We start from the raw sequence: 26,413 nt of genomic DNA, 5'->3' as shown, positions 1-26,413 counted from the left end.
CTAAGTGTGACATCAACCATGTGCTATCATTACCAACAAGTGTACTATTGTCATAATTAACAGGGAAGCGAGAGACTCACGTTGTGTTTGCTAATTTAGGCATTTTCTCATCCTCTGCTTTTTCCTCTGTGACAGTGTGGGCTTTAAACTGCTGTAAGTAAAATTTATGAGAAATCAAAAATTCATATGAATCAGCAAAGCATCAAAGCAGCACAATTAAGACAATGAGGCTGAACCAAACAAAAAAATGAGAGAAATACAACACACTGAGCAATGGATGTCATCTCACATAGGAGGCACAAATGAAGCCATACCGTCCTCTGATGCTTTTCAGAAAAATCAGCAGTGGCAGTTGTTCTGGAGGTTGTGTTGAACAAGTCAGTCAGACTGGCAGTGACGTCTTGTGTCATAAGTCTGTATTGACCCCCCTCCTTCTTCACTTTGAGGCCGAATATGTCTGACAATACATCCACCTCCCTGGGGGAGGTCACAGCTGCCACCTGCCCGATCTCCCTCAATTCTCTCTGGGAAGAGAAACTGGCTGAGTACTTCCGCAGCCGATCCACACCGCTTGGCACCTCCATGACCTCATCAAGAGTTGGCTCAAGGATACCACCGAGCAAGTCTGATATCCTAATCCTTTTGGCTCCCTCTATGAGCCCCCCACTGACAAAGGCTATGTACAGAACATACATGATGCCGTGAATTACAATAGAAATGCACCGGACCTGAGCCATAAAAATAAACCTTAGGAAGAAAACAGCAGACATGAGGATATCCTTCAGAGTCATCCTCATCAATTTCTTCAGGGCTTTCACAGAAAATAGAGACGTCAGCAGAAGCCACCAATGATACATGAAAAACATCCCTTTCTTATCCAGGCCTTCCTCTTCACTCCTGCCCTTTTCATCTACATCTTTTCCAGCATACCTCTCTCCAGTGTCAGGGTCAGATATCTGGGCTGCAAGCTGCATCTCAAAGATGGTGTCCTCGCAGAAATTGACAAACATCTCCATTTTCTCCTTCTCTCCGCCTTCATTGACCACGTCAAAAATGAACTGCCTCTTGGACTCCTTGACCTGTGGCTTCTCCCATTGTGTGCGGCTCGATTCACTGATCTCAAAGTAGACACGTTCAATGCGCTTCCCACTGCCAAGGATCTCAATGCATCCTAGATACGGCTGGAAGTAAGTCAAGACACACTCTGCCAGTTCCAAGAACGTCCTTAATCTAGAATCGTTGGGCATGTGTTCGGACAAATTGGTGAGGAGAACAGCGATGCTGAAGCCGATGTCTTTGGCCGGATCATGGAAGCGATCCACAAAGGCCTCATAATCCACAATTTCGCTTTTGTCAGTCTCCGCACAGGAGAGGAGGAAAGCAGTCTCAGCTTGGGAGAAACGCTTACAATTTTCCATGGCTTTCTGAAAGTCTTTCCTGGATATGCAGCCCTTACGATCAGGGTCATACTCTTTGAAGGCATCTGAGGAGGTGAGGTCTTTAAGTTTGAGGAACATGTCAAAGAATCTGAGGATCATCTCCACATTGCCTGATGATTCCACCAACATATCCACCATCTGCTTTCCAATAGTTCCATTGACAACATTACCTGCAGGGAAGAGAGGTGAGCAGAGAAATAAAGATATGGATTAATGATAACTCTTTAACTTTTAACCCAAATTGCAAACAGCAGGATATGTGAAAATCCTACCTTCTAACATGGAAAGCAAAAACACAACCATGTCCTTTTGTAAATCCATCAGCTCTTTCAGAAGCTCGATTTGCCTTGAATCCTGTACGTAAGAAAATACGCTGACAATTACAACTTTTTCACTAATTGTACAATCCATTTCAAATCTTACACTTTACACACTGTTGATGATAATGATGAACATAAGATGGAAATGAGCAAATTTAAATGTGATTGGATCAATGTGCTGTACCTGAGACAGCTTCATTTGCATGTGGGCAAAGACATGGAGGAATCCCACTACAGCGTCCCACAGACGACTGTGAGCTAGACTCTGCTGGTTCCCAGTACATGGGCCCTGGAAGAGAAAACTGATAATGTGAGCTGCCTCATTAAAAAAAAACCCCAACCATTTCAAGTAGTGGAAAGACAAGATGTATATATACATGTTCAGGCAAAGAGCCAGAAGGCAGATGTATTCATGCCTAGGAGCTAACACTCTGTGACATGTAAGGGGAAACTGACTGACCTGTATGTACTCTGTGAGTGTGTTGAAGACTTGTTTGGCCACTTCGATGGCCTTGGAGAAGTTGTGTTGGCCATGTATATCAATCACATCCTTTCCTGAGTAGTACCAGTAGAAGTCACTGATTGATTCCTAAAGCGAAAGAAAAATGCTTATGTATATATAATTTTGATCAATAAAAAGACTAAATATACTGTTAATCATTACACTGTAATGAATTTAAGATTAGACGACAGGTGAACCTGTATTCATTTAGTAGCAAACTGAAGGCTCATAGTGATCATCAAACCATTCTGGTCCAACAAATGTTCAGTTTACTAGTTCGGTTTGGTTAGTTAGTCCAGCATCACAAAAGAAAACCTGTCCCTGTAGGCTTACCTGTACTCTTAGTAAATAGTCCACAGTGGATATTATGATGTTCACAGTAGTGTTGTTGCCGGATTGCGTTCTCAAGTAATTCTGGAAATCTAACAAACGAAGAAAGAGCAGGCTGAATATAATGTGAAAAGAACATTACAATGAATTTCGTTCTGAGGGATCAATGTAATAGGACAATGGTCATCAACTAGAACAAAGCCAACACAGCCATTATTGTGTTGCACAGTAATTATGGATCAGTACTAAGCTCTTATTGCCATCATTTTAAAGTGTCATTGAGGGGAAAAAAAAAATAAATACAAGTTTTTATTTTTAGGTTTTATTTTTTTTTCCCCTTAAAGTATTTGTTACAACACTTGTCCTTCATTCTGTAGAATCAACAAACTTTATGTGGACTTTGGAAACCATGTAGTGCAAATAACCTGAGTTGTGTCCTTCACAGAGCAGTTGTAGAAACCGGAACAGGTCAGAGGTTAGGTCTTTGTCAGGCATCACTTTCTCTCCTGGGAAAAATATTTGCAAGAAACAAAAGGATGAGGTGCGAGGAATGGAATAATATTGTAGGAAAGGTACGACAGAATGAATGAGAGAGAGAGAAATCAGGTCACAAGGGAGAGAAGGGAGACAGCTGCTGATAATATTCAAGATGGAGAAAGGCAGAGAAAAAAAATAGATACTGAAGTGTGAATTTAGAGAATGTTCAAGGCCAGGGATCTCACAGCTGGCTGTTCTGCCATGACATGGCCTCACAGAAATGGATTCTTTTTTATTTCCATATGAATACAGTACCTGAGCTCTCATCCATGGCCATGCCTAATCCTTCTGCTTTGTTCTGCCTCTCAAATGCATTCAGATCCAGAACACTGGATAGCAGAAAATCACACACACACAAAAGGATAAGCAAAGCTTTTGCACTCTTACCATTTTTTTAATCAATAAGGATCTGAGGCCTGTCAGCCTTTGCGACATATCACAGAACTTTTCAGAGGATTTTCCTACATTCACTCACCTACATGACCGCATGAGTCCAGCCATGCTCTGAAAGAAGCCAACATCTCGCTTCTGTCTCAGATAATCCAGCATTTTCTATCAAACAAAAGCATCAAAGACAAGATCTGACAAACGATGGAGCATCTCATATGAAGGTATGATTAGCTTAAAATCATTTTTTTATTACTGCAAGCTTTGCTGCAGTGTCTCTGTGTCAAGGCACTGTGCTCCTAAAAAAAGGCTGAATTTCAAAGTGATGCATTCTGAACAGGGGAAAATTCAAAATGCTGAAAATAGTCCCCCTAATTTTTTTTGGGACCCCCCCCCCCCCAAAAAAAAACAAAAACAAAAACAGTTTGTATTGTTTTAGGGAAACACTAATGCTGCACGGTACCTGTTGAACAGGGGCATTCCCTCCGTTGAGAACAGCAATGCCCAGCTTCAGTGTAGGAGCAATCATAGAGCTCATGGCCCCTGATGGGATTTGGAATTAATCACAATCAGAGGATGTAGAGTACTGACTCAAAAGAATAATACTGCATGACTGCCACAGATCATGGTGCACATCTGAAGAACGGAACGAAGAACACCGAATGGCTAATATACCCTGATGTTGTTCAGTTCCATCTCAGGAAAGAGAACATTAACTGACATTAACATTAACTGACTGGCATACCAAAGAGAAACTTCCCTTTCATCTCAGCTACTGAGTGTGGGAGTCACTTCAAAATGGTTCAGTATTCTGCAAACCTAAAGTCTCTTGCTTACAACTGTCTCATCTGAAGAAACAACAATTTGCTAAGCAACACATTAGGCTTAAAATGAGTCATTCACTTCAGCGGTGAACCTTTCCTACCTTTGCTGGCACTGATAATTTGCAGGACCATCTCAGAAGCTCCACGAAGGTGCAGCCTGGCCTGCTGGTAGAGCAACTTCTGTTTCTCCATCTCCTTCTCCTTAGCCACAGAAAGGTCAGTTCATGTTTTAATACATTTTTTTTTTAACTCATTGTCACTACAATGTCAAAAAAAATAATTAATCATTTACTTATTAATGTTAATATAACAGTAGAAAAAATTAAGATGAAAAGTATTAATAATTAAATACTGTAAACAAGAAGCATCAAACATGTATTTTAAAGGTGAGAGCCCATTCACTCACTTCAAAGCTTTCCACCTCCTGTTCTTCAGTGTCATCAGCCTCTCTATGGCAACTCTGTAGCAGATGCACAATGCAGGGTGGTGATTTAAAAAAAGAGGCAGAAAATACAAGAAGTCAAAATAGAAGAGATTCAAGATTTACAAGCTCACTGCCCCCAATTTTGGACATCCATTTTTTTTTTGTGATATACTGTATGTGATGTGCACCAAGACATCAAAGTAACAATACTGTAGGTGCTGGTAACTGGCCTTCAACACAATAAAAACAACCTTTGTAACAGTCTCTACAAAAGTCTTGTCCATCTTGTCTCCCTTCCTGTGCAGAGTATTTCTCTGGCCCCAAGAACCAGGAAAATTATTAATACAATATTACCACACAATTTCCTGACAGTGTATGTTACATAATATTATTGGCAGTCAACCCAATCAAATAATGCATGATTTAGTAAATGATTTGAACACATCAACACTTATTTAGATACTGTTCATTAGATCATCCTCCATGCTCTATTACCTTAGCCATAATAGCAGCATAGGACTTATAGAGACTGTCATTTCCAAGCTTACTGTGAAGAGAGAAGACGGATGAGATAATATCAGTGCACGTCAAGGTATGGACAGATGCAGCATTCTAAAACTGAGAAAAACTGCTACTTTAATGTTATGGACACATGTATGTGAGCATATCTGGTATGTACGGTATGTGCTTCTCTACAGGAATAACACAGGAATATCACAGCGACACCTCAATAGGACTGGAGGACCAAATCTGCAGGTTGTACATAAAAAGAACTGACACGTATCGTGTCGAAAGATTTCAGACTTTCAGAAAACAATGGCCACAGATGTTGGACAAAGAAAAAAATCAAGCTTCTGAATTAAGCAATTAAATATTGACTTTCCAGATGATGGGTGATGAGCAGTAATAAAAGTGGAATGGGGGTTTTATTGCATGTGATCTTTTATAATGAACACACATACACACCTCCTTTCTGTCAGGGCGCTTCGACTGAAGAGTGTAATGAGTTGTAGGAGAGGATCGATTGGTTTGGCACCTTCTTCCACATCCTTTTCTTCCCCTCTGTCGCCTCCACACAGCTCCATCACTCCTCCCTTCTGCAGTCCAGAAAGAGAGTAAAGCTAATGTGTGCTCTTAAATAATACCACACACAGACCATCCATAACCCCTGGTGGCTGACTAAAGTTTACACACTGTAGTAAGATGGCTCTAATGTTGAAAAAAGGGTATTAAATATTTGGAAAATACATTTTCTTTCTCAAGTTTCCAAATTTGAAAACAGTAGTTTTAAATTTGGTTTGACCAGCGTCTGTGAGAGAGCACCTTGCATCACTGTAACTGCAGAAACTTACTATAGAGTGAATTTAGTGCAGAAAAGTTGGTGGGCTTAGTATTCAGCCTTGAAGACGTGCTGCTGAAAAAGCTCAACTTAGGGCAAGAAAACGCTTTAACAGGATGTGAACTTAGCTACTAGCTGGACCGCAGAAAGGAAAGTGAATCCAAAGCAAATTCTGGGCCATATTTAAGGTTCATTTCATATTTAAAAAGTCTTGATTATCGATGGGAGACTCAAAATACGTGTCTATTTTACACTTCAAGTAGATGTTTATGTATAGACATTTACTAATGTCAATACGGCCTCCTTTTCCACTCACTGCTAAATCCTCCACGAGCTTCTCCTCAAAGCTCTGGTCCTCAGTTGATATCCAGGATTTATTGTAGCCTTGGAGGAACAGGTTGACAGCTCTGTGTCTGGAGAGGAAGAGGAAACAGTGAAGAGACAACAACAGATTTATATACGTCCTTTTTGCATCAGACAAATACAAATAAAAGATTGAAAAACAGGCAGCATAAAAGGAAGCTATTAAACTACAAAAAAAAAATTATTAATCTTTGATCAAGGTCTCTTATGCCCCTCCCAGCTGATGATTGTTAAATCCAACCGTGAGTAAGAGTGCTACACTACAGCAATAACTCACAACACAAAAACACCAAAATAATATTCATACATCACCTGCAAACCACACACAGCCACAGGGTTTTAGCATGCTAATGTATTTGCTCCCTTTGGAAGTGACAAGGTGGTGACTGATAGCCTAATTAGGTTTAACATTACTTCTCTATCACAGAAGTGTCTCCTGCACAATGCAGAGCTGCCATTTGCACACCTGAATACATTTCTGGTCCTATGACGCTACTGTACAATTTAATACAGCATCCTCATCGTTTCCTGGTCTGAACAATACACAAAAAATCTTTCTAGAACTCTTTCTAAAAAAAAATAACATTCAACTAAACGTGATGAATTTACGGTTTTCCCTGACACTTAGCAACAGGCTAACCTGTCGACCTTCATTTTGAAGCTCAAGTGTTAAAATGTGAAAGCATCATTTCAGAAGGTGTGAAAATAAAAAAAAGGGCAAAAGACGCAACAAAACCTACATATCATATCACCGGATGATTATCTTCTTCTAGGAAGACTCATTCAGGGGAAAATGCTCTGTAAATTTGGAAAAGCTCTTAACCTGAGCACCAGTAGCACTTTTGTGGAAGCAAACCCTCCATATACACATTATGTGTTTGTACCTGGGTAGGTTGTAGAGGGGAGCCATCCTTAGGCAGGCCACGACTGCTCGTTTCCTCTGTTTAGATAGGACCTTGTGCCACGCTGGTTTTTTACTTCTCTGTGGGTGTTCCACCTGAAGCCATAACCAAAGACAGATAATGAAATGCAATAAGAGGATGATGAGTTTTTTTTCCCAGTGCATTTCACCTTCATGTGTAGAGTGCAGCAAGCATGCAGTTAAAGTGGGACTTCTACAAATGTATATTTGTAAATACTGCCAGAAAATCATCTTGGTGAATTCAGCAAAACTAACTACCACCAGAAGACTCTTTGCTTTATTGAATAAACACATTTTTCTGCTCAGACTTCTTATCAGGGATTTTTATAGACAAAAACAAATGAAACAACAAATGAAAGTTCAATTTTCAAAACATTCACAACAAAATGTTAAACAGAAAATACAATCTCACAAAAACACAGTAGTTACAAAAACCAGGAAAGCATCTAAAGTAAATATTAAAGACATATTTAATTACAACACAAAGACTCTCATTCTCTCAAATCCTCTTTCATGCTTACTGGATGCAAAGTTATAACATTATAAATCAGAAGAAGCCTCTTTCAGTTTTCTTAGGAAATTATCATCACTTTCTTTCTGTCACAGACCAACAGGCCTTTTTTCACAGCGGACATTTTGACTTGTCATTGTAGGATGAGAGCAGGCTCACAATGGCTCCTTTCTACTCCAGTAAGCTGTGACAGTGAGCCAGCAAACAATACCAGGACCGTGAAACTGAACCAGCTAAATGGAATTTAGCCATCTTTAATTTCATCATCCACACCTGTGACGTGTTCAAAAAAAGTCCTCTAAAAAAAAAAAAAAAAAAAAAAAAAAAAAAATCATTGATGAATGCTTTGCCACAGAAGAACTGTCTTGTTGTCACTTGTCATTTAGTGACAAGAAAGTAAGGCAGAGTGAAATTACATTACTGATAATGCTGTATACTGCTTTATTACCTGGTCCAAGTAATAAAGGACTCGAGCTATTCCCACAATCCTGTCTACAGTCCTTTGGGCATCAGTGATGTCCCCTAGCTGGCTCAGGTATCCCTGCTGTAAAGAAAATAGCACATTTAATTTTTTTTTCCAAGGTGAAGGTATTTCAACCATTCCATTAAATTTTTTTAGAGATGCTGCTGGAGAGGTTCTCAAATCTGCTTAATAAGGTTTATGGCACTGATAAAGGAGAATGAGCAGTTCAGTCAAGCACCTTTAACAGATGAAAGAATGAATGACAGAGCTCGGCTGGACAGGTTCATAATCATTAAGGAATTAAGTCCTGAATCTTTCTTTCCTCAATTCTTTTAATTTCCTTGCTTGAATTCTCATATGATCAACAACAAAAGAGACTCACTGCTGAAGATGAATTTTCATACAGCCACCAAAGGATGGCTAAAGGGGGCTATGAATAAACAGATTTATCACTGACTGGTGAATAAACAAACACTGCATGCATATTCTGTACAGCATGGTGAGTATGTCATATTGAGGTCTCCAGTGAACAATGAGACATTGACTAAGATCATAAAAAAACAACTTTTTTGTTTCACAGGCTACGAGAGCATTCCTCAGTTTAATTTACCACACACTTGTTGTCTTCCACAAATTAAAAGCAACCTCTACACAGGCATGTCAATGAATATGGAGAATGTCTACAGAATGTAGAAAAGATATGCACTTCATTTATACTCTAGTATAGTCCAAATAGGAATTCATACAACCAATATATATCTGCTTTGTCTTATATCTGTTTCTGGTCTAAGGATAGTCTTTACCTGGCTCTGAAGATGCATGAGGCCATGGAAAACATGCTCTCGAATCTCATCTTCCGTGTTCTTCTATGGAAAGCAAACAATGGCCAACATGAAATACATGTACCACAGAGATGTTCTCACCTTCACCATCATACAACACCGCAGGTTATCAAAGAAATACACTTGTTATACAGTGACTCAAAAGGCTTTTTTTTTTTTTTTTAAATCATGCAGACTACATTAATGCCATTAATGCTGGTATTGTTCATATTTCCAACCAACCTGAGTGAAGCTGCTCTTAGCCAACATGATAAGGCTCTGGTCATTTGGAAAACAAATCCTCAGTCCCACAGGGAGAAGCCTCTTCATGGAAGCCACAATGAGAGAGGTGTGCGCGGAATACCGATCCCCCTTCCTCTTCATCTTCCTCCTCTCATGGCCAAACTGGAAATGAAGATAAACTGCATTTTTTAGAGACTAAGCTCACAGTTGCAGTTTTGTGATTATTATACTACACTACTACAAACAATGCCTATGATGTAAAGCGATGTGGTTCTTGCAAATCATAATGTCACATGGTCGATTTATAAATATGGCTGACCTTGGATACTTTGTCGTTGACCAAGAAAGCCAAGTTGTCGATTTCATTTTGGACCACATAGTTTTGTTCCTCCCATTTGAAATTCTATTGTAGCAAACACAGGTGGGGGAAACTTGATGATTTATAGGACCCGATGTTCACTTGGATAGTACTGACATGACAAGAAAAAATTTAAAAACGCTCTTATGTGTCATCCTCACGTGAGATTTGGCCCAGAATATAAAGACCTCTGCCACCATGCTGAACAGCTGCTCAGCCTCAGGGTTCGACTCTTTCAACCAGCTGGCTCTGAGGCAAGACAGAACAAAAAACATCATCATCATCATGGGTTCTGTAGAACTTCAGAGTCCAGATGATAGTTACTGGTGGGATGAGGTCAACATAAAATACAGTAAAATAAGTGTCACTTTCATTGAGTCTATAAATACTTAAAATTACTCCTGCAGATTTTGGCCTCAGAAAATTAACTTGCTAATCCACATCTAGGCTCCAGGGTAGCATGCCTTACCGATTAGAATCCACAAACGGGATGAGGAGGGGGTAGAAGGCATAGAGGTCTCGCACCAGCACCGTGAACTTCTCCTGTATCTGCAACTCTGCTTCAGAGGCACAGCACCCTTCTGCTTTCATCTGTTCCTCCTCCAGCAGCACACATTCTGCCCTCTTCCTCAACTTTTCCATCAGTGGCAGGAAGTGGCTCTTTAGCAGCTCAGCGTGGGCTTTAAATATAATTGGCTGAGAAAAAACTGAAAGATATGACAACTGTTAACAGTGGAAAAAAGAGAGAATGAAAGGCATAACAGACATGGAATACAGAAATATATCCATGTGCCAAGCGCTGTATTGTACATGACCACAATACCTGCCAGCCGTTTCATCCAGTCACCCTGGCTAGTGCCCACATGGTTGTGTATGATACAGAGGATGTGGCCAAGTAGGTCACTAGCATGCTGAGGAATGACAGAGGTGCAGACTGGGCTGGCTGCCTCGCCCTCAGGGCCCCAGTGCCACCAACAGGACATGTAGCTGCACAGCACGGGCAAGATGACCTCCGTGACATGGACGTAGTGGGCCTGGCGAGCTCCGGCACCAGCAGCTGCCAACTCCTCCACTTCCCCCAAAGCCTGTTCCAGGGAAGGAAGGAGGGGACAGATGTCCTCCACCTGATCTGGCAGCCCCAGGTCTAACAGAAACAGATTAGGAAAATAAGGCTGTGAAAACAAGGGTTAAGATGAGGGGGTGAGAGCTATTCAAAACCAAAAGAAATATCAGTGTGTGCGCAGTGTGTTTATTTATTACCTTCTCTCTCAGCAGCACTCAGGGTGTTGTAAATGGAGTAAGAGTTGTTTTGGTTGAGATTTGGCTCCAGGAAACATACAGGAAAAGCACCAGCCAGGGCTGCCAGACAAGCACCTGCTGCTGGCCTCTGCCTGAATAGATATATGCACAGTTAGGGCATAAGCATGGGACTGACCACATTTTATCAAGCGCCACGGAGAAGGATTGCTGATGTAAATTTACCCTTCCTTTGTCAATGACAAACTTTACTCTTCAGGTTGAATTATTTCTCTCTATCCAAACTTTATAGCCTAACAGTTACTTGTAATAGACTACAACAGTGTGGAAAAAAAAAAATCGATCAACAGACATATCATGCTTTGTGTTTCCAAATATTGTTTGTATGTTTAAACAAAAACTATTAAATAATATCAAAATAAGCAGCAGAAGTTTACAGTACAGACATAAATTGAAGAAAAAACATAATTAAAAGTAGACATTTTCATCATGAGCACAAACTCTGAAATCACACTGTAATTTAGGCAGTACCCCTCCATGTAGATGCTGCTACTGTTGCCAAGAGAGTAGAGGCTGTTGAGGATCCTGTAACAGGACACTTGGATACCGCCCACTGGAAAGACAACATAATGCTTAAAGGCGAGATCCTAGTAAATTCCCTTTTAGAAACAGCAAAGGACAGTGAGTAAGAAAGCTGATAGCATGCGACCACAGACAGACGGCCACGCTGGACGGCCGCTGATTCAGGTAATGAAGGATTCCCTAAGGTCAGGATATCAGTGAGAAGGACAATATGTTCCTGCTGTTCTGTGGTCATGACTGTGATATTTAATGAGAGCTGTTTCAAAGATGTGGATGGTAGGAAGTTAAGGGGAGGGCGGCCCTGAGTGATTTCAAGGGGTGTGGAAGCCAGCTGTTCACCCATCTCCTTAGCATATGGTGGGAAACCAATGTAACTACTGACAATATGTGATGGTGGTTGTATATTTACATAATGATAATGATTTGTGAATTTCTTCCATCACAGAGGCCTACAACAAGGTAACGCTTACCCAGGAGGTCCGCTCCAAAGTTCTGGTTGCCAAGATGCTGGAAGAGGGAAGTGAGGGTGGGGAGAAGAATGGAGGTTGTGTAGCTGAGAACCTTGGTTACTCCTCTAACTTGCTGACTCCTGCTCTGAGGCAAAGAGACCAAGGTCACAGAAAGGTTTTCCACAGTCATCTCCAGATCAGCTGCAGCTGCTTCAAAGAATGAGTGTAGAGATGCTTGGATAGACTCTGGGGCTGACTTTATCAACGTCCTGGGGTGAAAGAGTGGAGGAAAAAAAAAATGTGATATGCAAAGAATTTCTGGATATTTTGGCTGTGTAATTTTAAAAAATTATATATTATTGGTTTTCCACAGAATTAGCTATTGTAAAATGAACAATAGTAAAAAGAAAAGTGTAGAAAATTGAAATGTTCAAGGTTTCATGCAGTGACTCCTTTGGATGACTATAATAAAAACCAGTTAAGTGGACTAAATCAGTTGCTAATCTGTCTAACAGACAAGTCTAAATGACATCAATCTCTGCTGTGCCAAGATGGTATTTCTAGCGTCATGCTTCAGAGGCACTGTCCTCAGGGAGTAAAAGTGATATCAACCACAATTAGATAGCATCAGTGTATCAGTGGCTCAATTACACCAGTCATCTCATCCCCAGACATGGCGGAGTGACACTGATTTGACCGCAGGCAGAGCGAGGAGATCGATTTAGGCAGAGTGTGGTAGTAGTGCCATCTAGCTACCTGGCATCCAGAGCCTGAGCCAAAACATGAAGGCAGCTTGCAACTGACAGGGCTTCGCTTCCTGAGAAAACACACAAACACTAAATTAAAACTCAGCATAAATGGCCGGATAAAAATATATGCATAAGTTAGATGACAACTACATCTTAGCGAAAACAAAGAAAAAAATTGTGGTGGACAACTAAAGAGCAAAGCAAGGATGCAACAAATATGAGAACAAGTGGAAGAAAAATGAATAAGCTTTATTTCCACACCGTCCTTACCAAAGAGTGAGATTCTGTGTCTTACTAGAGTTGCAACCTTACAAAAGAGGCTGGATGTGAGGAGAAAAGACAAGTGAAGTAATGAGGAGAGAGGAGTGGAAAAATAATTATAGGACACAAAAATCTGAAGAATGAGAGCACAGAAGAATTAAACGTCTTCCGTGACAAAAACTTAAATAAAATGAAACGGTTCACTTATTATGCAAAACATGTCATTCTCACATTATAATATAAGCAAGAGCATGAGAAATTTTTAAAATCAACACACTGTATGTTGTGTTTGGGGTAACACATACCATGCAATCATCTCCTTTTCTTTTTTTGAAGCATGGCTTCTGTTACCACTTGAGCACAGAGAAGTGGACAGGAAATACAGGCGGTGGCTTTTCACATATTGCTCCAAAAGAGGAAGAATGACCTGTTGAAAGGAGTAATGACTATTGGTCACTTAATGAAACATTCTCCTTAAATTTCCACTGACAAACTTCTAAATTTGATTAAAAAAAATAATCATTTCAAGGTCACACCTACACCTGCTTGTCCCAGTGCTTCATTGAAGACACCCTAGAAGTCTTTTTTTATCACTTGTTAAACACATTTTCCTATAATTCAGCATGAAGTGTTTCGAATGTCTTGTGATCATGACTAGAATTTAAAAAAAAAAAAAAAAGTTCTTGGGAACTGAGCGGTGTCTGCCAGTTTAAAATGAGTTTGTAAAGATGGACACAAAGAGGATCTATGGGGAAAAGAGGTTAAACATTTTTCACTCTATTAGCTCTTCCCATGAAGCACTGGCAATTCACAGACAGACAGACTGACACGCTGAGACGTGCGTGGTTGTGCGACTGTGTGGTTGAGTGGGAGATGTAGGGTGTCGAGATCTGAGGCATGACTGTTCACAGTCTTGGCTGACTGGGTCTGACTCAGGGGGTCCCATCAATGAAAAATAAACCCTTTTCATTCGCTACCTCCCCAGAGGCAGAACTGTGTAGGAAGCTTTAATCAATGTCCTGATGGCAATCGACACACCCACATGGATTTCCAAAATAGTTAAATAAATTACAAAGCCACAAAGGGTTTTACTTAGAGGGGTTGCCCATGGCAACCATCTAATTAGATGATGTAAATGAAATAAGAAAAAAGGGTAAGGAGCTGAAAGAAAATGGCATAGGAAAAATGATGGGGGCGCTAAATCAATGTAAGAGGCTCCTATCAGACGGCAGATTTCGACTGTGCTTAGATATGCATTTGATCTGTGGCAAACCTTGGGAAAAAAATGTATTGGCCGGTGTGGAACTCTCTCTCCTTTAGAAATCTGTCCTCTGGCTTGCATCACCTCTGGAAAGAAAAATATAATAAAATACTGAACGCTATACAATCAAAGACTGAAACGACCATAAAACTATGGACAAAATAGAAAACCATAAATAATAAAAGAGTTTCTACGCAATTTTCACACAAGACAGGTGGACATACACCGGCCTGGTCTGAAGTATTTTGTGATGGTTTAGATCAATCAGATCAAATCTGACTGTAGACTCAAAAGACGGTTTCTCATTATTCATAAAATGAATAGTGAAGATTCAAGGCCCAGTGATATGTTAAAACTTGTCAGGGAAATATAATGTGAACGTTCTTTTAACTATTTTATTTGATCCTTTTTTTGGGCCGTTACATTCATAATCACTATAGTGTTACCCAGCTCCAGCATGTGCTCTTGGGCCTCCTCAGTGTGAGACAGGAGCCGCTGAAGGAGAGTGTAGCTAAAGCCGTTGGCTGTGGCTGGAAAGTCCATCTCCACTGTCTTCCGATCCCTGTAGACGGGAGTGAAAGCAAACAGGGCTAATAAAAATCTACTGCTTGAAAAGACAGTAAGCTCTAACCTTTAATACTGTATCAGTTGGTTTATTTCCAGAATTTTATTGCAAGAATTTCAAGACAATGTTGTGCAATTGAAGGACAAACGGGCAACGCAGTTATGTTATCCACTGCCGTATTCCAGGTTGTGACCTGTACTTGAAGCTGTTAGAAAAAAAAGAGATTGGGGTCTGATTGCTAAGATGCCTGCTAAACGACACCAGGACTGCAATATCACTGTAACATGAAAATGGAACTCCTCATGGCTCCCCGCCTCATACATACAGTATCACCTTGCCTTTTTGCAATCATAAGCTCATTCAGAACTTGCCTCCACACAGTGTAGCCATTGAGCTGAAGGAACTTAAGGACGTCCTGGGCTCTTTCTCTGAATTTGGTCTTCTCCTTGGCAGTTAGGGTATCATAGGGTACAAGCATTGAATGGCCACCCCCTCCTGAGAACAGAAATGGGTCAAATACAGTGCAACTGTGTTAGTTGATGTGTGCTAGAGGACAGGAGAGGAGAAAGGACATGAAGAAAACATTACAGAATAGTTGCTGACTACATGGTATGGTACCTTTACTCTCAAGCTCTGATTTCTTCCTCTTGGCCCAGGCATTGTGATAGTTTTCAGCTAACTGTTCAGCCATAGCCTACGGAAAAGACAATAAAAAAAAGGAGTAAAAGCTATTTTCAACTCTCGTACATGAGTGTGGCTGGGTTGTTTTTACGAATCTTGCAATCATAAACACAGACGCAGGGCAGGTATAAATCGGGGCCAAACACACCAGCTACACAGAACATAATGGTACCAAGGTCTGATTACTGATCACATTGCTGGAGATGCTGAAGATTTTTTTTTTCATTGAGCTGTTTTAGAAGGCAATTATGTCTCTGCAGTTAAGGTGCAACTGTGTCAGCAGAAGCCACTTACATGGCTGTATAATTTGACAACTCCCAGTAATGATCCTGTTTATATGCAAGAAATTATTTAGATAATTCTGCTGTGTGACACAGAGTTCCTCTTTTCCTTATACACAGCAAAACTGGCACAAGGTCATTGTTACCACCTGTAGATCATGTGCCAGGATTAAAATAGAACCATAGTTGTACCTACTTTAATTGCGTATAAAGCAGGAGAAACTGTAATTACTCACACACTGCTCCCACGATAAGGTGATGCTGCTCATGTCCATTGGTTTGGGGCTAAAGGTTGATGCTCCTTCAAAAGACAGCTAGGACAGAAAACAAATGGCTGATTACTCAATTAGAAAAAAATGTGAAATCAAGTATGAGAGATGTGAGCGAGATAATTTTTACTACATCAGACACTACATTTTGTGAATGTAGCCTGTGGAGTACACGTACCTGTCCAGACTGAGAGACTCTGCGTGTACGGGTATGTATGCCAAATGCATCTCCTTCTTTAGTCCTCTCTATGGTCCATCCAAACACCAGCATACTCTTTATCGTCTCTTTCATGGCCCTGCGGTATGCTTCCTTCTCCTGGAAAACTCAGAGATACAGATAAACCTTCATGTGAAAACTGAACTTGGCCGGTCATCAAAGGACAGCAGAAGAGCAAAACATGCCTGAACTATTTTGGTATTTCAAAAGCTTGAAAAGAAGCGTGTTGTCCACTCCACACACCAAGGCAATGGGGTTATAATTCAAAGACCACGAACCAAGGCATTTTAAACTTTTATATTACATACACCACATTTGGTATGCAGGTGCCTCTGGGATTTGTCAGTTTGCTGCTTTCTTTACTGAAGTACACTCTAACACACAGAAAAACCTGATTTCTCAGTCTACCTTCTCTGCCAGGGTCCTGTACGGCTTGAGGAGAGGGTGAACCTTGGTGTTCTCACATAGCTGCTCCCCGTGAACCCAGCCATTGGCAAACTGACAGAGATAACACACGGATTTAGTAAAAGTCTCACAACATGCAGACATCAACATATTAGCTCAGCCACACAGCACAGAGAAATGTTTTCACATTGTCAAGCAGAAAAATTACGTTAGAAATGTGTTCGTAGGTGGCTCCGTCCTGACCAGGACATCATACATCAACTCTACTTTGCCAGCTTTAACAGGCTGTACAGATTTGAAGAATAATTATTGTTATGTTACCTTGTCCAGTGACCACTTCTCGTGAGTATGCTCTGAGTACTTGTTCACGACGAACTCCAGTCTCTCTGGCACTGACACGCTGATGCAGGGAAAAAAATAATACATCATTTAGCCCTAACATGCAGTAACACATTTGGATACAACTGCACATTACTGATGAGAAGATTTATGAAGGGCATAAAAAGAAATATTTATGTTCACACCTTTTCAATATGGTACTTTTTCCCAAAATGAATTCTGTCTACCACATTACAGGTTACACTTCCCCCTGAACAGAGCAGGTCATCTTCATGATATCCACAATCAACATGCAATTCTTGTAGTACATAATCAATAAATATCACTGGTCAGTATCTTACTTGGAGGTATCTACAGGCTGGGGGTCAAAGTGTTCATCTGCGTCCATGGAGGTTTTTTTCTCCATCTGAGAAGCACAGCTTGAGTCCATGTGGTCAGGAGGCACGGCCTTAGCCACTGCAGCCAGGCATTGGACGCACAGCCTAAATAGCTGAGGCTCATAAGGCTGTAGAGTTGGAGAAAGAAAAGGGGAATAGGATACAGAGTGTGGGAGAGAGAGAGCAAAGGATAGGGTAAGACAGATATTGGTTAAGTCTGGTTTCCGGTGCTTTGCCACAGTAACGCGGTGTGTCCTTGTTTCTTTTTTTTAACTGTGGGCATGTGTCTGGATTTTACAAACAACACTATTCAGCTGAAGAAACCAGCTTATTTAATTCAAATTTACTTACTTTGGATACAAACACATACCACTGTTGCAGAAATACTTCCCCTGAATAAAGTCTATCTCATGCACACAAGCTGCCGCCTAAACACCCTGTTAGAAACTTGGTTAAGTGGCCCAGAAATTCCATTTCTCCTACTGAAATGTATTTCTAAATCCCTTCAACCAATAAAAGAGAAGGAGTTTCTCAGTTACAGGATGTTCAAGAAAAAAAAACACCTTTAATAAAGTGGATGTAAACACAGTGTATGATACAAACCATAACATATTCTATATCCCACAACTTAAGTGCAATTAGTTTGAAATTTAGTTTACATATTAAGTTTTACTTACTTTACAATTTGATTCGAATATGCCTCTATCTTAAATTCACTTGTAACCAATCTACAATAAGCATAGTATAGTAAATAGACCTACTGAAATACTGTATATATACACAGCAAGTAATACTCTGTAATGATTTCTCTGAATAAGTCCCAGAATTCTTCTTAATGCCGACTGTGAACTCAGTTTCTGAGGTTTTTTGATGAGGGTCACGTGGGCCTGAAAAGACCTCATGAGCTTATTTCTTTGATGTTTTTTATGGTCTGAATCAGTCAGGTAAGTGTTTGGTAAAAATATTTTGGTGCATGCTCACAGTGAACTGAGAGAAAATTCAGTTATTGATTATGTCTCTCACATTTCCCACAAGTCTGTTTAAGGGTGGGAGGCAACATACCAGGATATGAAAAATGAACTCTTAATCTCAAGTGTGTACTCATTTTGCCGTTTCTCCTGAAATGGACTTTGAGGAGGATGGAAAAAGAAAAGAAGCGATAAATCAATGGAAGGATTACACTGTCAAAAAATGGACCATTTATTCATTTTCTGCAACTTTTTGGTGCTCCAGAAAAATATTATTGTAATTTTAAATCATTTCTATGTGATCTTGAGATTGACACAGGTATTCAATATTGTTTACCTTCTTTGCCAAGGCCTTAAACACTCCCCAGAACAATTTTCTAGACAGGTGGAGCTCCTCTTCGGAGGCCAAACTCTGGTCACCCTGCCCACCAGTTAGGAAGTAGTACTTCCACCTCTGCTCGTAGTGATTGGTCAAGAGCTAGAAGATGAAAGTATGGACCAAAATCAATAAAACAGACCATTTTAACGTGGTATACTAATATATTTTCACACATATAGTAGCAATTAGTGTATTCACCTTTAGTGGCATCTTGCTGTTGTCCGTGAGATGGGGAACATCAAAGACAAGACGGCGAAGAAGGGGCTGCATCATAGATGGCTGGAGTTTACTGAGGACACCAATGAGTGCAGAATTAGTCACATGAGCAGATGCAAAACACATCCACACAAACACAAACACACACACACACACACACACACAATGAATGATGTGATGACTGATTATCATGTCTCAGAAGAATGACACATAATCAAGACGGTGCCATAGGAAAGATGTTAATCACATTGTTAAGATTTAGATTGAATTTGGTAAATTATATCTGAACTGGGAAAACACAGGATTTATGGTGATTCATTAAATATAATGATTAGGAATATTCAGAGTCAGAGTGCACTGACGTGTCTGCAGCAGTTAAAAATAATTTGTTGATGTTTCTCACTTCTCTTCTCAAGGTATGATTTGGTCAAACAAGAAAGACAGTGAGATGAATGGATATAGGAATCAAATATCACAATAATGGGGAAAAAAAATAACCGACACCAGAAGGCGCAGCTATTAAAATTAACATTATACCACAACATATATAATCTATCAGCAAGCAACACCTGCAGACAACAACACCATAATAACCTTGGGGAAACTGAACCTTAAATCTGTAGGTTGCTTCATCATATCAACTAAAAACCCTACCTGCACACAACCAACAAACAATCCTCTATAGTGTCCTTCTGAGCCTTGGTCAAGCTATGAGCTCTGGAGAGGCTGTAGACTGCCTGGATGACAGAATCAACCAGCAAGGTATGGTCCTCTAATCCACAGAAGAGAGCTGAACATTTGGTGAGAAGGGGAAGCACAGCTGTACACAAGTATCTGTTGAGGGCCAGGGCCATATCAGTGGATCCTAAATCAACCTGCAACAGAAAAGAGAGGTTACACTTACACAGAGTCCAGTTACCTCAATTACCTGGAACTAAAGAAGAAGGACTGAGGAGAGGCAGTAAGAAGAAATGGGGACCATGATCAGGAATGCATGGTTCCTCAGACTGAACATAAAGACCAAAAATATACTGTATATATAAAGACAATGGAGAAAATGGAATTCATTTTAATATTTATGTGCAAATAACAAGTGTATAACAAACATATTAAAATGCAAAGCAAAACCCTAATTTATTAGATGTTCTTGCACAAATAATTTTTAATCAGACTGAGACAGCCAAGTCTTCTGTAAGTCAGTGCAGTGCATGAAGTCATGTTTAATAGGATTTTTCAACAATATTAGTAACGTAATGTGTGAGTTATAAAGCTAGAGACAGGAGGGCAGAGAAGTGGATATTTTTCATTGGTGACGCAATACAGCGTGGATCAATATGAAGTCACAGGTCACTCCTACAAGGGTACACTGAATCTTTCAAGCAGGTGAACAGGAGAACAAAGTCAAATTTTCTCTGCTCACAGTGTCAAGCGAGACAGCTGCCTGAAGGTCAGGCAGAAAACCAACTTCTAGAAGGTGGAGAAAAAAACTCCGGTTCTCGATGCCATAAACTCGGTCCAGGAAGAGAACCATAGCAGCCTTGTGGTCTGGGCAGAACACTGTAGAAAGGTCAGGCTCAACCACCAGACCATCTGGAGAAATAAATAAATAGTAGAGAATAGATGTTTTGACCAAAGGTCATATTGACATGATGTGTAATTTATCTTACATATTACATTTATCTATACACGAAGAGGACAGTGACATGACGGGAGAATCAAAGGGACACAGTAACTATAAAAATCTCCTCGGGTCTAACGAGATTCTAAAGAAAGTCATAATTTAATAGGCAGCCATAACAGACAAGCCAGGTTTCTGCAGAAAGGCCTAATACAAGTCAAAAGTACTTCAGTGATGTAAGATTGACTGATTGGCTCTTTTAACCTTTAGACACTGAGGGGACTTGAAAGGAGATGCTGATGACTCCCTCAAGGTCCTGTATGGGGATGAGCGACCTCAGAATGGCCCGGATGCGGATGGCTTCTCCTTTGCCTCCTTGAATTAACTAGACAAGAATTCCGTTATTGGTCAGTGATTTACAGGCTACATGGGATCACTGATAGGCATAATACATAACGATACAGTAACAAACACAAGCAAAGACATATTGTGACATATATATTGTATTATATTGCATCTTCAGTGTTAGGTTGTATACAGATTGTATAAAACATTAGGGACATCCCCTAATGTTGAGTTGCAGCCTGTTTTTCAGTCCAAATCTATTTTGTCTCTAAGTTGAGAAACTGAATTGAGGTTGTTTTGCTCATTTGTCTTCTGAAACATCAATGTGTGTCAGCTCCTGCTGATTTATTACGGGAAAGTATTGTAGTTCTCTTTATTTGTCTTTTGAAAAATTTTGTTTGCTTTTCATTCATTTTTAAAGCATTTAATGCATTTTTATCACTTCTGTAAAGCATTTGGAACTGCCTTTGTGTTTGAAAGATGCAACACAAAGAACTGGCTAAAGGAAATGCATCCTCTCAAAAGGCAGCTTTTATCAAGCGCCTATGCTGACAGTCAGGTACACATGCTCACTCACCAAGCTGGCCTAGTCTGAGGTTTTGCTGCTGATAACCTCACACAATGCTTACTGGTACATGTCGGGCAAGTTCAGAAACAATTAAGACAATTACTCTGTCAGCATTTAATTAATCAGATGAATACTGTAATCACTGGTACTAAATATCATAATCGAGCAAATGCCCACAGTTATTATTTAATATTTCATTTTTCAGTTTATGTCTGAACATCCTCTGCATGGACCAAGCAATTACGTGGAAAGGTAAAAGCACTAAACTGATTTCTTTTGTGACTCATTCTATAGAAAGCAGTTTGCAGACTTTCTCCATTAGGCTTTACTGTTTGAGACATGAGTTGGATATTGACAGGGAATTGCTGCTGAAGGCTGGAAAAACACTCACATGCATCTCCGGAGCACAGCGCCCCAGCAAGTCAATAAGGGCTGAGTAGAATGTCATGATGGCGTGTCCCATGTGAATGAGGTCATCATCGTGGTCCTGGACATCTCTGTATGGGAGATAATCATAATGGAAAAAAGCTTAGCATGAACTAAAATTAATCAATAAGATTTTTTTTAACAGAAACAAACAATTGATTTTATATTACATTGTAAATATTTTAAAGAAACTGATTTTATCATAGGATTTTGTGTATGTATATGTATGTACAATATTAAATCAATTTTTAACTCCAGATTCAAAGTCATTTTGTAAACAGCATTATCAAAATGGTGATATCTGATTTTAAATTATTTATCCACACACATGTAATACTGACAGTGTTCTGCTGGACTGGTGAGTGGTGCAAGGTCCATCCATAGAGGGGTCCTCAGAGATCCTGATGGCTTCCTCCATGGCTGCTAGGAGACCATTTCCCCCATCACCTCGCAGGGCAGGGCCAAAACACTCAGGCCGACGAATCAGCAACCTCACAACCACATACGCATTTTCCTCTACACTCTCACCTGTGGACAAGGAACACAGAGAAAATAAAAAAATAACTACTAGTGGACTGGATGGATAGATCAAAAACACACCAAGAAGACAAAAATAATGATAACCATGTTAATATATGTACAGCCAATAGACTGAATAGAAAAGAGGTAAAGTGAAAATTATCTATAGGCATGTGGTACAGAGAGCCAATGCCATTTGACTGAACTGTCAGCACCCCCAAAGAGAATGTGAACTGATGCCACGTGGACACAGCTTCAGATTAAAGAAAATCAATAGTAATAGAACCAGAAAATGAATTACGTCTGTTACAAATAGCTTATTATATATATTGGCAGCATAAAATAATGCAGCCTCATAAGCCCTTTTAACTTGGTGTTTTGCCCTTTGTATTTTTGAATTGTCACAAATATTTACATGTACCTGTCCCAAATGCGATGCCCCCAAATAGTTTACAAGTCAAATGTATATTTGAATACATAACCAAATAAATAATATAGTTAAATAACACACCACATTTTTGTAATGGGACACTAACGGTTACATAATTAAGACAATTTTGAGTGATATAAACTGACTGGAATAATTTAAATAACATGTCTGTCTACAAAAATGTTTGCAAACAATGCAATGTGGACCCTGATATCTTGCCATTTTAAACAAAGCATGTCCTCTGAATGGGATAAACTTTATGGGTAGAACAAACAGGTTACCATTGCAGAAGACAGCAAAACGTAGAAAATCCAGGTAACGTTCGCCTTCAACAGGGTTCCATCCAAGATCAGGATAGCCTTTCGCCACTAGCATAGGACAGCTCTGGAGACCACAGCCAGCGAGGTACTGCACCACCTTAGATTAGATTATATCAGCCTTGATTTCAAGTAAGCACTTAGGCAAGCGCTGACACTTATTATGCAGTGCGTTGCACAACATTACTGCTGGCATCATTAAACACTACAGCTACGTACAGCAGGAAGGTGATGGGGAGTAAACACAGTATTATATACAGAGAAAGTCAGTGACAGTACCACCTAAACACTCAAACATAAATAACAAGATGGGTGAAATGACAGTGACATTGAAAAATAATAAGCAATGGCAAAGCACTTCTCTTTGTATACATGACACATAGGAGGCTGTTAAGAGCAGTGCTGTGGAGGAAGGCAGAGAATATGAATTCACCTTCTCTAGGTCGGGTTCCTTCAGTGCTAAGGCCAGTTCGTTATTATCCATTACAGAGGCAGCTGCCACATCTAGAGGAGTGGCTCCACGCATGGACGGTGAAGCTGAGGGACAAAGGCACAAAACAAAAAACACAACTCATAAACTTACATAGGTCTGGATGCTGGGGTATCCTATTGCAGGGACAAGATCCTAACACCTTCACAAGGTTATTAGAGCCCAAGAACTTTAACTTTCAACACCAAGAGCACCTCAAAGAAGAACTGCTTTTTTCCCTCCATTTCTATGTGTGGGAGATAATGTCCTAATAAAGAGTAACAGGGGCATACACAATAACACTTATTTCCATGTAATTCACTGCACCAGTTCTGCAATAAAATGTTCACTTAGAAAACTACCTTTGTGTAAAGTTAGACATGGAAAATGAATGCCATCTTTACAGCAGCTATACAAACTAAAACAGTAGCTAAAAACTGCTGGAGCTGAATCAACATCTCTCTCAAAATACAGAGTTATAGGCTTAACAAATCAACTTCTATCGTATAATGAAGGGATATTACATTGTGATGCATTACAGTACATTCTCCTGGATTTTCTTTACATATCATACATAGACACAGATGAGTGTGAGATTTACCTAGTCCAACACTGCTGTTTTCCAGCAGGTAGCTGAGATGGTCAAATAGGGCTCCCTGATTGTGACGGCTGATACGGCAAAAATAACACAGGAATCGACAGCAGCTGGCTACCATCTTGGGAAAAGTAATTTCCTGATGAAAAACAAAAGTTAAGGCATGGATATAAAAAAAAAAAAATTAAAAAAGCAAAAAGTGACATGCCAGATTAATGACCCACATTAACCAGAACCCGTTGCGTAAGTTTTGGCTGTTTTGACTTTTGATGACTTGCTTCTTTGGTTACACACATTCTTTTTCATATATCAGTATAAATTTTATGTCTCACCTTTGATTCCCCTTCTCCGAGAACATTGACCATCACCTCCATCACGGTCTCATGCATCCCCAGTGCCCTCATTAGGTTGGGGTGTTGGTAGAAAACTTTATTATTCATGATGTCTCTGTACATAAAAATACAAAAAATGAAGGAAAAAAAAAAAAAAAAAAAACTAAAAATACTTTTCACACCACAGGTGATATGATAATATATATGTGTTAGAAACTAATCAATACCAATAATCACTGAAGACAAAAATAATCAAGGGGTGTCAAAGGAAGCAACCTCATGTTACACTGCAAATCTATCCCCTACCCAAGTCTTCTGATCATCAGCCTCTCCTCTTCTTTCCCCATGCGGACACTGAGGAGAGAACGGATTTGGCCCAGGGAAGACAAGAGAGTCATGGTGTCCTCCACTGAAGCATGGCTGATGGTATAGGCTCTGCAGAGCGGTCCTGCCATTTGGCCCCCAAGGCCCTGATACTGGCGATGTAGCAATGAGAAAACAGCTCTGACCAGTTCAGGGTCCTCCATTTCAGTCTCTTGGGCCCAGCACACCATCGTCTCAGAGATCAGCTCTTTGAGGGACTCTGAAGAGATACCAGGGGGTGAAAACTGATCAAGTATAGAAGTGGAACCCTCCTACCCTTATGTTTACAAGAAGAAGGGTCAGCTGTGCTGTTTGACAAAAGAGTGTATATAAGACATATCATGTTATCAACAAGATTTTATTGTGCCTACTACAGTAGGTTATTACTTCTCATTCACATATCCACTTTCACTGAAACCAGCTATGTTTCTACATTCTGTTATTCCTGAAACAAAAAAAAAATGTTTCATGATTCCATGTAGAGGTGAATTAATAGGGCACGTAAAAGTAATAATATGTAAGAGACACAGCAAAGCCATTCAAAACACTTACTGGAACTCTGTGATCTACACTCCTCTATTTCTATGGCTTTCTTCTTCAGCCCAGAAACTCTCATCACTAGACTCAGAAGTCGATCTTTTACAGACATCTCACCATCCTCTTTATCCTCTGAGTCATTGTCCAATTCAATGCCTGCAAAATAACAGCAAAATAAGTTGAGATTTCCTCAGTGGCAATCGTGGTAAATGCCTCCTCAGAGCTTTTTCATAGTTTTCTAGCTCGATGAAGATGAATAATGAATCGCTTAAAGATAAATTGTGTTCCAACCACAGTGGGTGCTGAGGAGGTGATGGAATTCTTGCAGTAGCTGTTGGATTTCCAGTGGACATGGACAGTTTTCCTGCTGCTCACTGTCTCTGAAGCTCAGCAACATGTTGGTCTGAAGACAGACAGATGACACAGACAATAGAGACAATAAGAAATGCCACACGTTATATTGTGAACTATGATGACTGAGCATTTCTTTTTTTTTTCCCAAACTATTTGTACACCTCAGTTCTCTCCCAACACTTCCTATCTGATTTCAGCTTATTCAACCTGTTCCTGTGGAGGTGAGCGGAACTCCTTGGTCTTGCGGGCAGTTAGGGCGGCAGACATGTTGAGTGCCTGCATGACCTGGTTGTAGCGAAAACGCTGGTTCTCCTGCAGCTGACCCACAAAGTTGTCAGAGAAGGCAACCACAGCTTCTACCCTGTGGCGCACCTGGCTGTCACAGAGGTAGGACAGCAAATGGCAGAGCTGGAGAAAGAAATATAGTAAATCTTTTTTTATGATTCATTTTAAACTGCTTACAGGAATGTAACAACACAGCATCTGAAGCGAAACCAGAAT

The 26,413-nt window shown here is 40.1% G+C and overlaps 1 protein-coding gene across 1 annotated transcript in view; it reads right to left on the bottom strand.

Annotated features, from left to right (window-relative positions):
- ryr2b (ryanodine receptor 2b (cardiac)) overlaps positions 1-26,413 on the bottom strand; it is a 57,545-nt gene that overhangs the window by 11,359 nt on the left and 19,773 nt on the right. The window contains exons 38-90 of the mRNA XM_041050384.1: positions 26,120-26,320; positions 25,850-25,961; positions 25,574-25,714; positions 24,965-25,241; positions 24,659-24,773; positions 24,333-24,465; positions 23,696-23,799; positions 23,227-23,362; positions 22,338-22,524; positions 21,962-22,067; positions 20,922-21,042; positions 20,460-20,629; positions 19,694-19,914; positions 19,022-19,112; positions 18,782-18,922; positions 17,441-17,604; positions 17,082-17,160; positions 16,764-16,853; positions 16,317-16,454; positions 16,106-16,183; positions 15,526-15,601; positions 15,279-15,402; positions 14,789-14,904; positions 14,355-14,416; positions 13,387-13,508; positions 13,082-13,140; positions 12,828-12,879; positions 12,093-12,340; positions 11,572-11,653; positions 11,044-11,174; positions 10,607-10,927; positions 10,253-10,490; positions 9,945-10,032; positions 9,745-9,828; positions 9,426-9,620; positions 9,165-9,227; positions 8,347-8,442; positions 7,350-7,462; positions 6,400-6,515; positions 5,730-5,823; positions 5,259-5,310; positions 4,746-4,799; positions 4,441-4,540; positions 3,979-4,058; positions 3,604-3,680; positions 3,384-3,457; positions 3,017-3,097; positions 2,595-2,683; positions 2,220-2,348; positions 1,944-2,048; positions 1,712-1,793; positions 315-1,609; positions 81-151 (exon numbers count right to left, since the gene is read on the bottom strand). Coding sequence (XP_040906318.1) covers positions 81-151; positions 315-1,609; positions 1,712-1,793; positions 1,944-2,048; positions 2,220-2,348; positions 2,595-2,683; positions 3,017-3,097; positions 3,384-3,457; positions 3,604-3,680; positions 3,979-4,058; positions 4,441-4,540; positions 4,746-4,799; positions 5,259-5,310; positions 5,730-5,823; positions 6,400-6,515; positions 7,350-7,462; positions 8,347-8,442; positions 9,165-9,227; positions 9,426-9,620; positions 9,745-9,828; positions 9,945-10,032; positions 10,253-10,490; positions 10,607-10,927; positions 11,044-11,174; positions 11,572-11,653; positions 12,093-12,340; positions 12,828-12,879; positions 13,082-13,140; positions 13,387-13,508; positions 14,355-14,416; positions 14,789-14,904; positions 15,279-15,402; positions 15,526-15,601; positions 16,106-16,183; positions 16,317-16,454; positions 16,764-16,853; positions 17,082-17,160; positions 17,441-17,604; positions 18,782-18,922; positions 19,022-19,112; positions 19,694-19,914; positions 20,460-20,629; positions 20,922-21,042; positions 21,962-22,067; positions 22,338-22,524; positions 23,227-23,362; positions 23,696-23,799; positions 24,333-24,465; positions 24,659-24,773; positions 24,965-25,241; positions 25,574-25,714; positions 25,850-25,961; positions 26,120-26,320 — 7,574 coding nt within the window. The remainder of the gene's footprint in view (positions 1-80; positions 152-314; positions 1,610-1,711; positions 1,794-1,943; positions 2,049-2,219; positions 2,349-2,594; positions 2,684-3,016; positions 3,098-3,383; positions 3,458-3,603; positions 3,681-3,978; positions 4,059-4,440; positions 4,541-4,745; positions 4,800-5,258; positions 5,311-5,729; positions 5,824-6,399; positions 6,516-7,349; positions 7,463-8,346; positions 8,443-9,164; positions 9,228-9,425; positions 9,621-9,744; positions 9,829-9,944; positions 10,033-10,252; positions 10,491-10,606; positions 10,928-11,043; positions 11,175-11,571; positions 11,654-12,092; positions 12,341-12,827; positions 12,880-13,081; positions 13,141-13,386; positions 13,509-14,354; positions 14,417-14,788; positions 14,905-15,278; positions 15,403-15,525; positions 15,602-16,105; positions 16,184-16,316; positions 16,455-16,763; positions 16,854-17,081; positions 17,161-17,440; positions 17,605-18,781; positions 18,923-19,021; positions 19,113-19,693; positions 19,915-20,459; positions 20,630-20,921; positions 21,043-21,961; positions 22,068-22,337; positions 22,525-23,226; positions 23,363-23,695; positions 23,800-24,332; positions 24,466-24,658; positions 24,774-24,964; positions 25,242-25,573; positions 25,715-25,849; positions 25,962-26,119; positions 26,321-26,413) is intronic.

Source organism: Toxotes jaculatrix, chromosome 11, assembly GCF_017976425.1.
Source record: "Toxotes jaculatrix isolate fToxJac2 chromosome 11, fToxJac2.pri, whole genome shotgun sequence".
Classification (NCBI taxonomy): domain Eukaryota; kingdom Metazoa; phylum Chordata; class Actinopteri; family Toxotidae; genus Toxotes; species Toxotes jaculatrix.
This window is presented reverse-complemented; position numbering and strand designations above follow the sequence as displayed.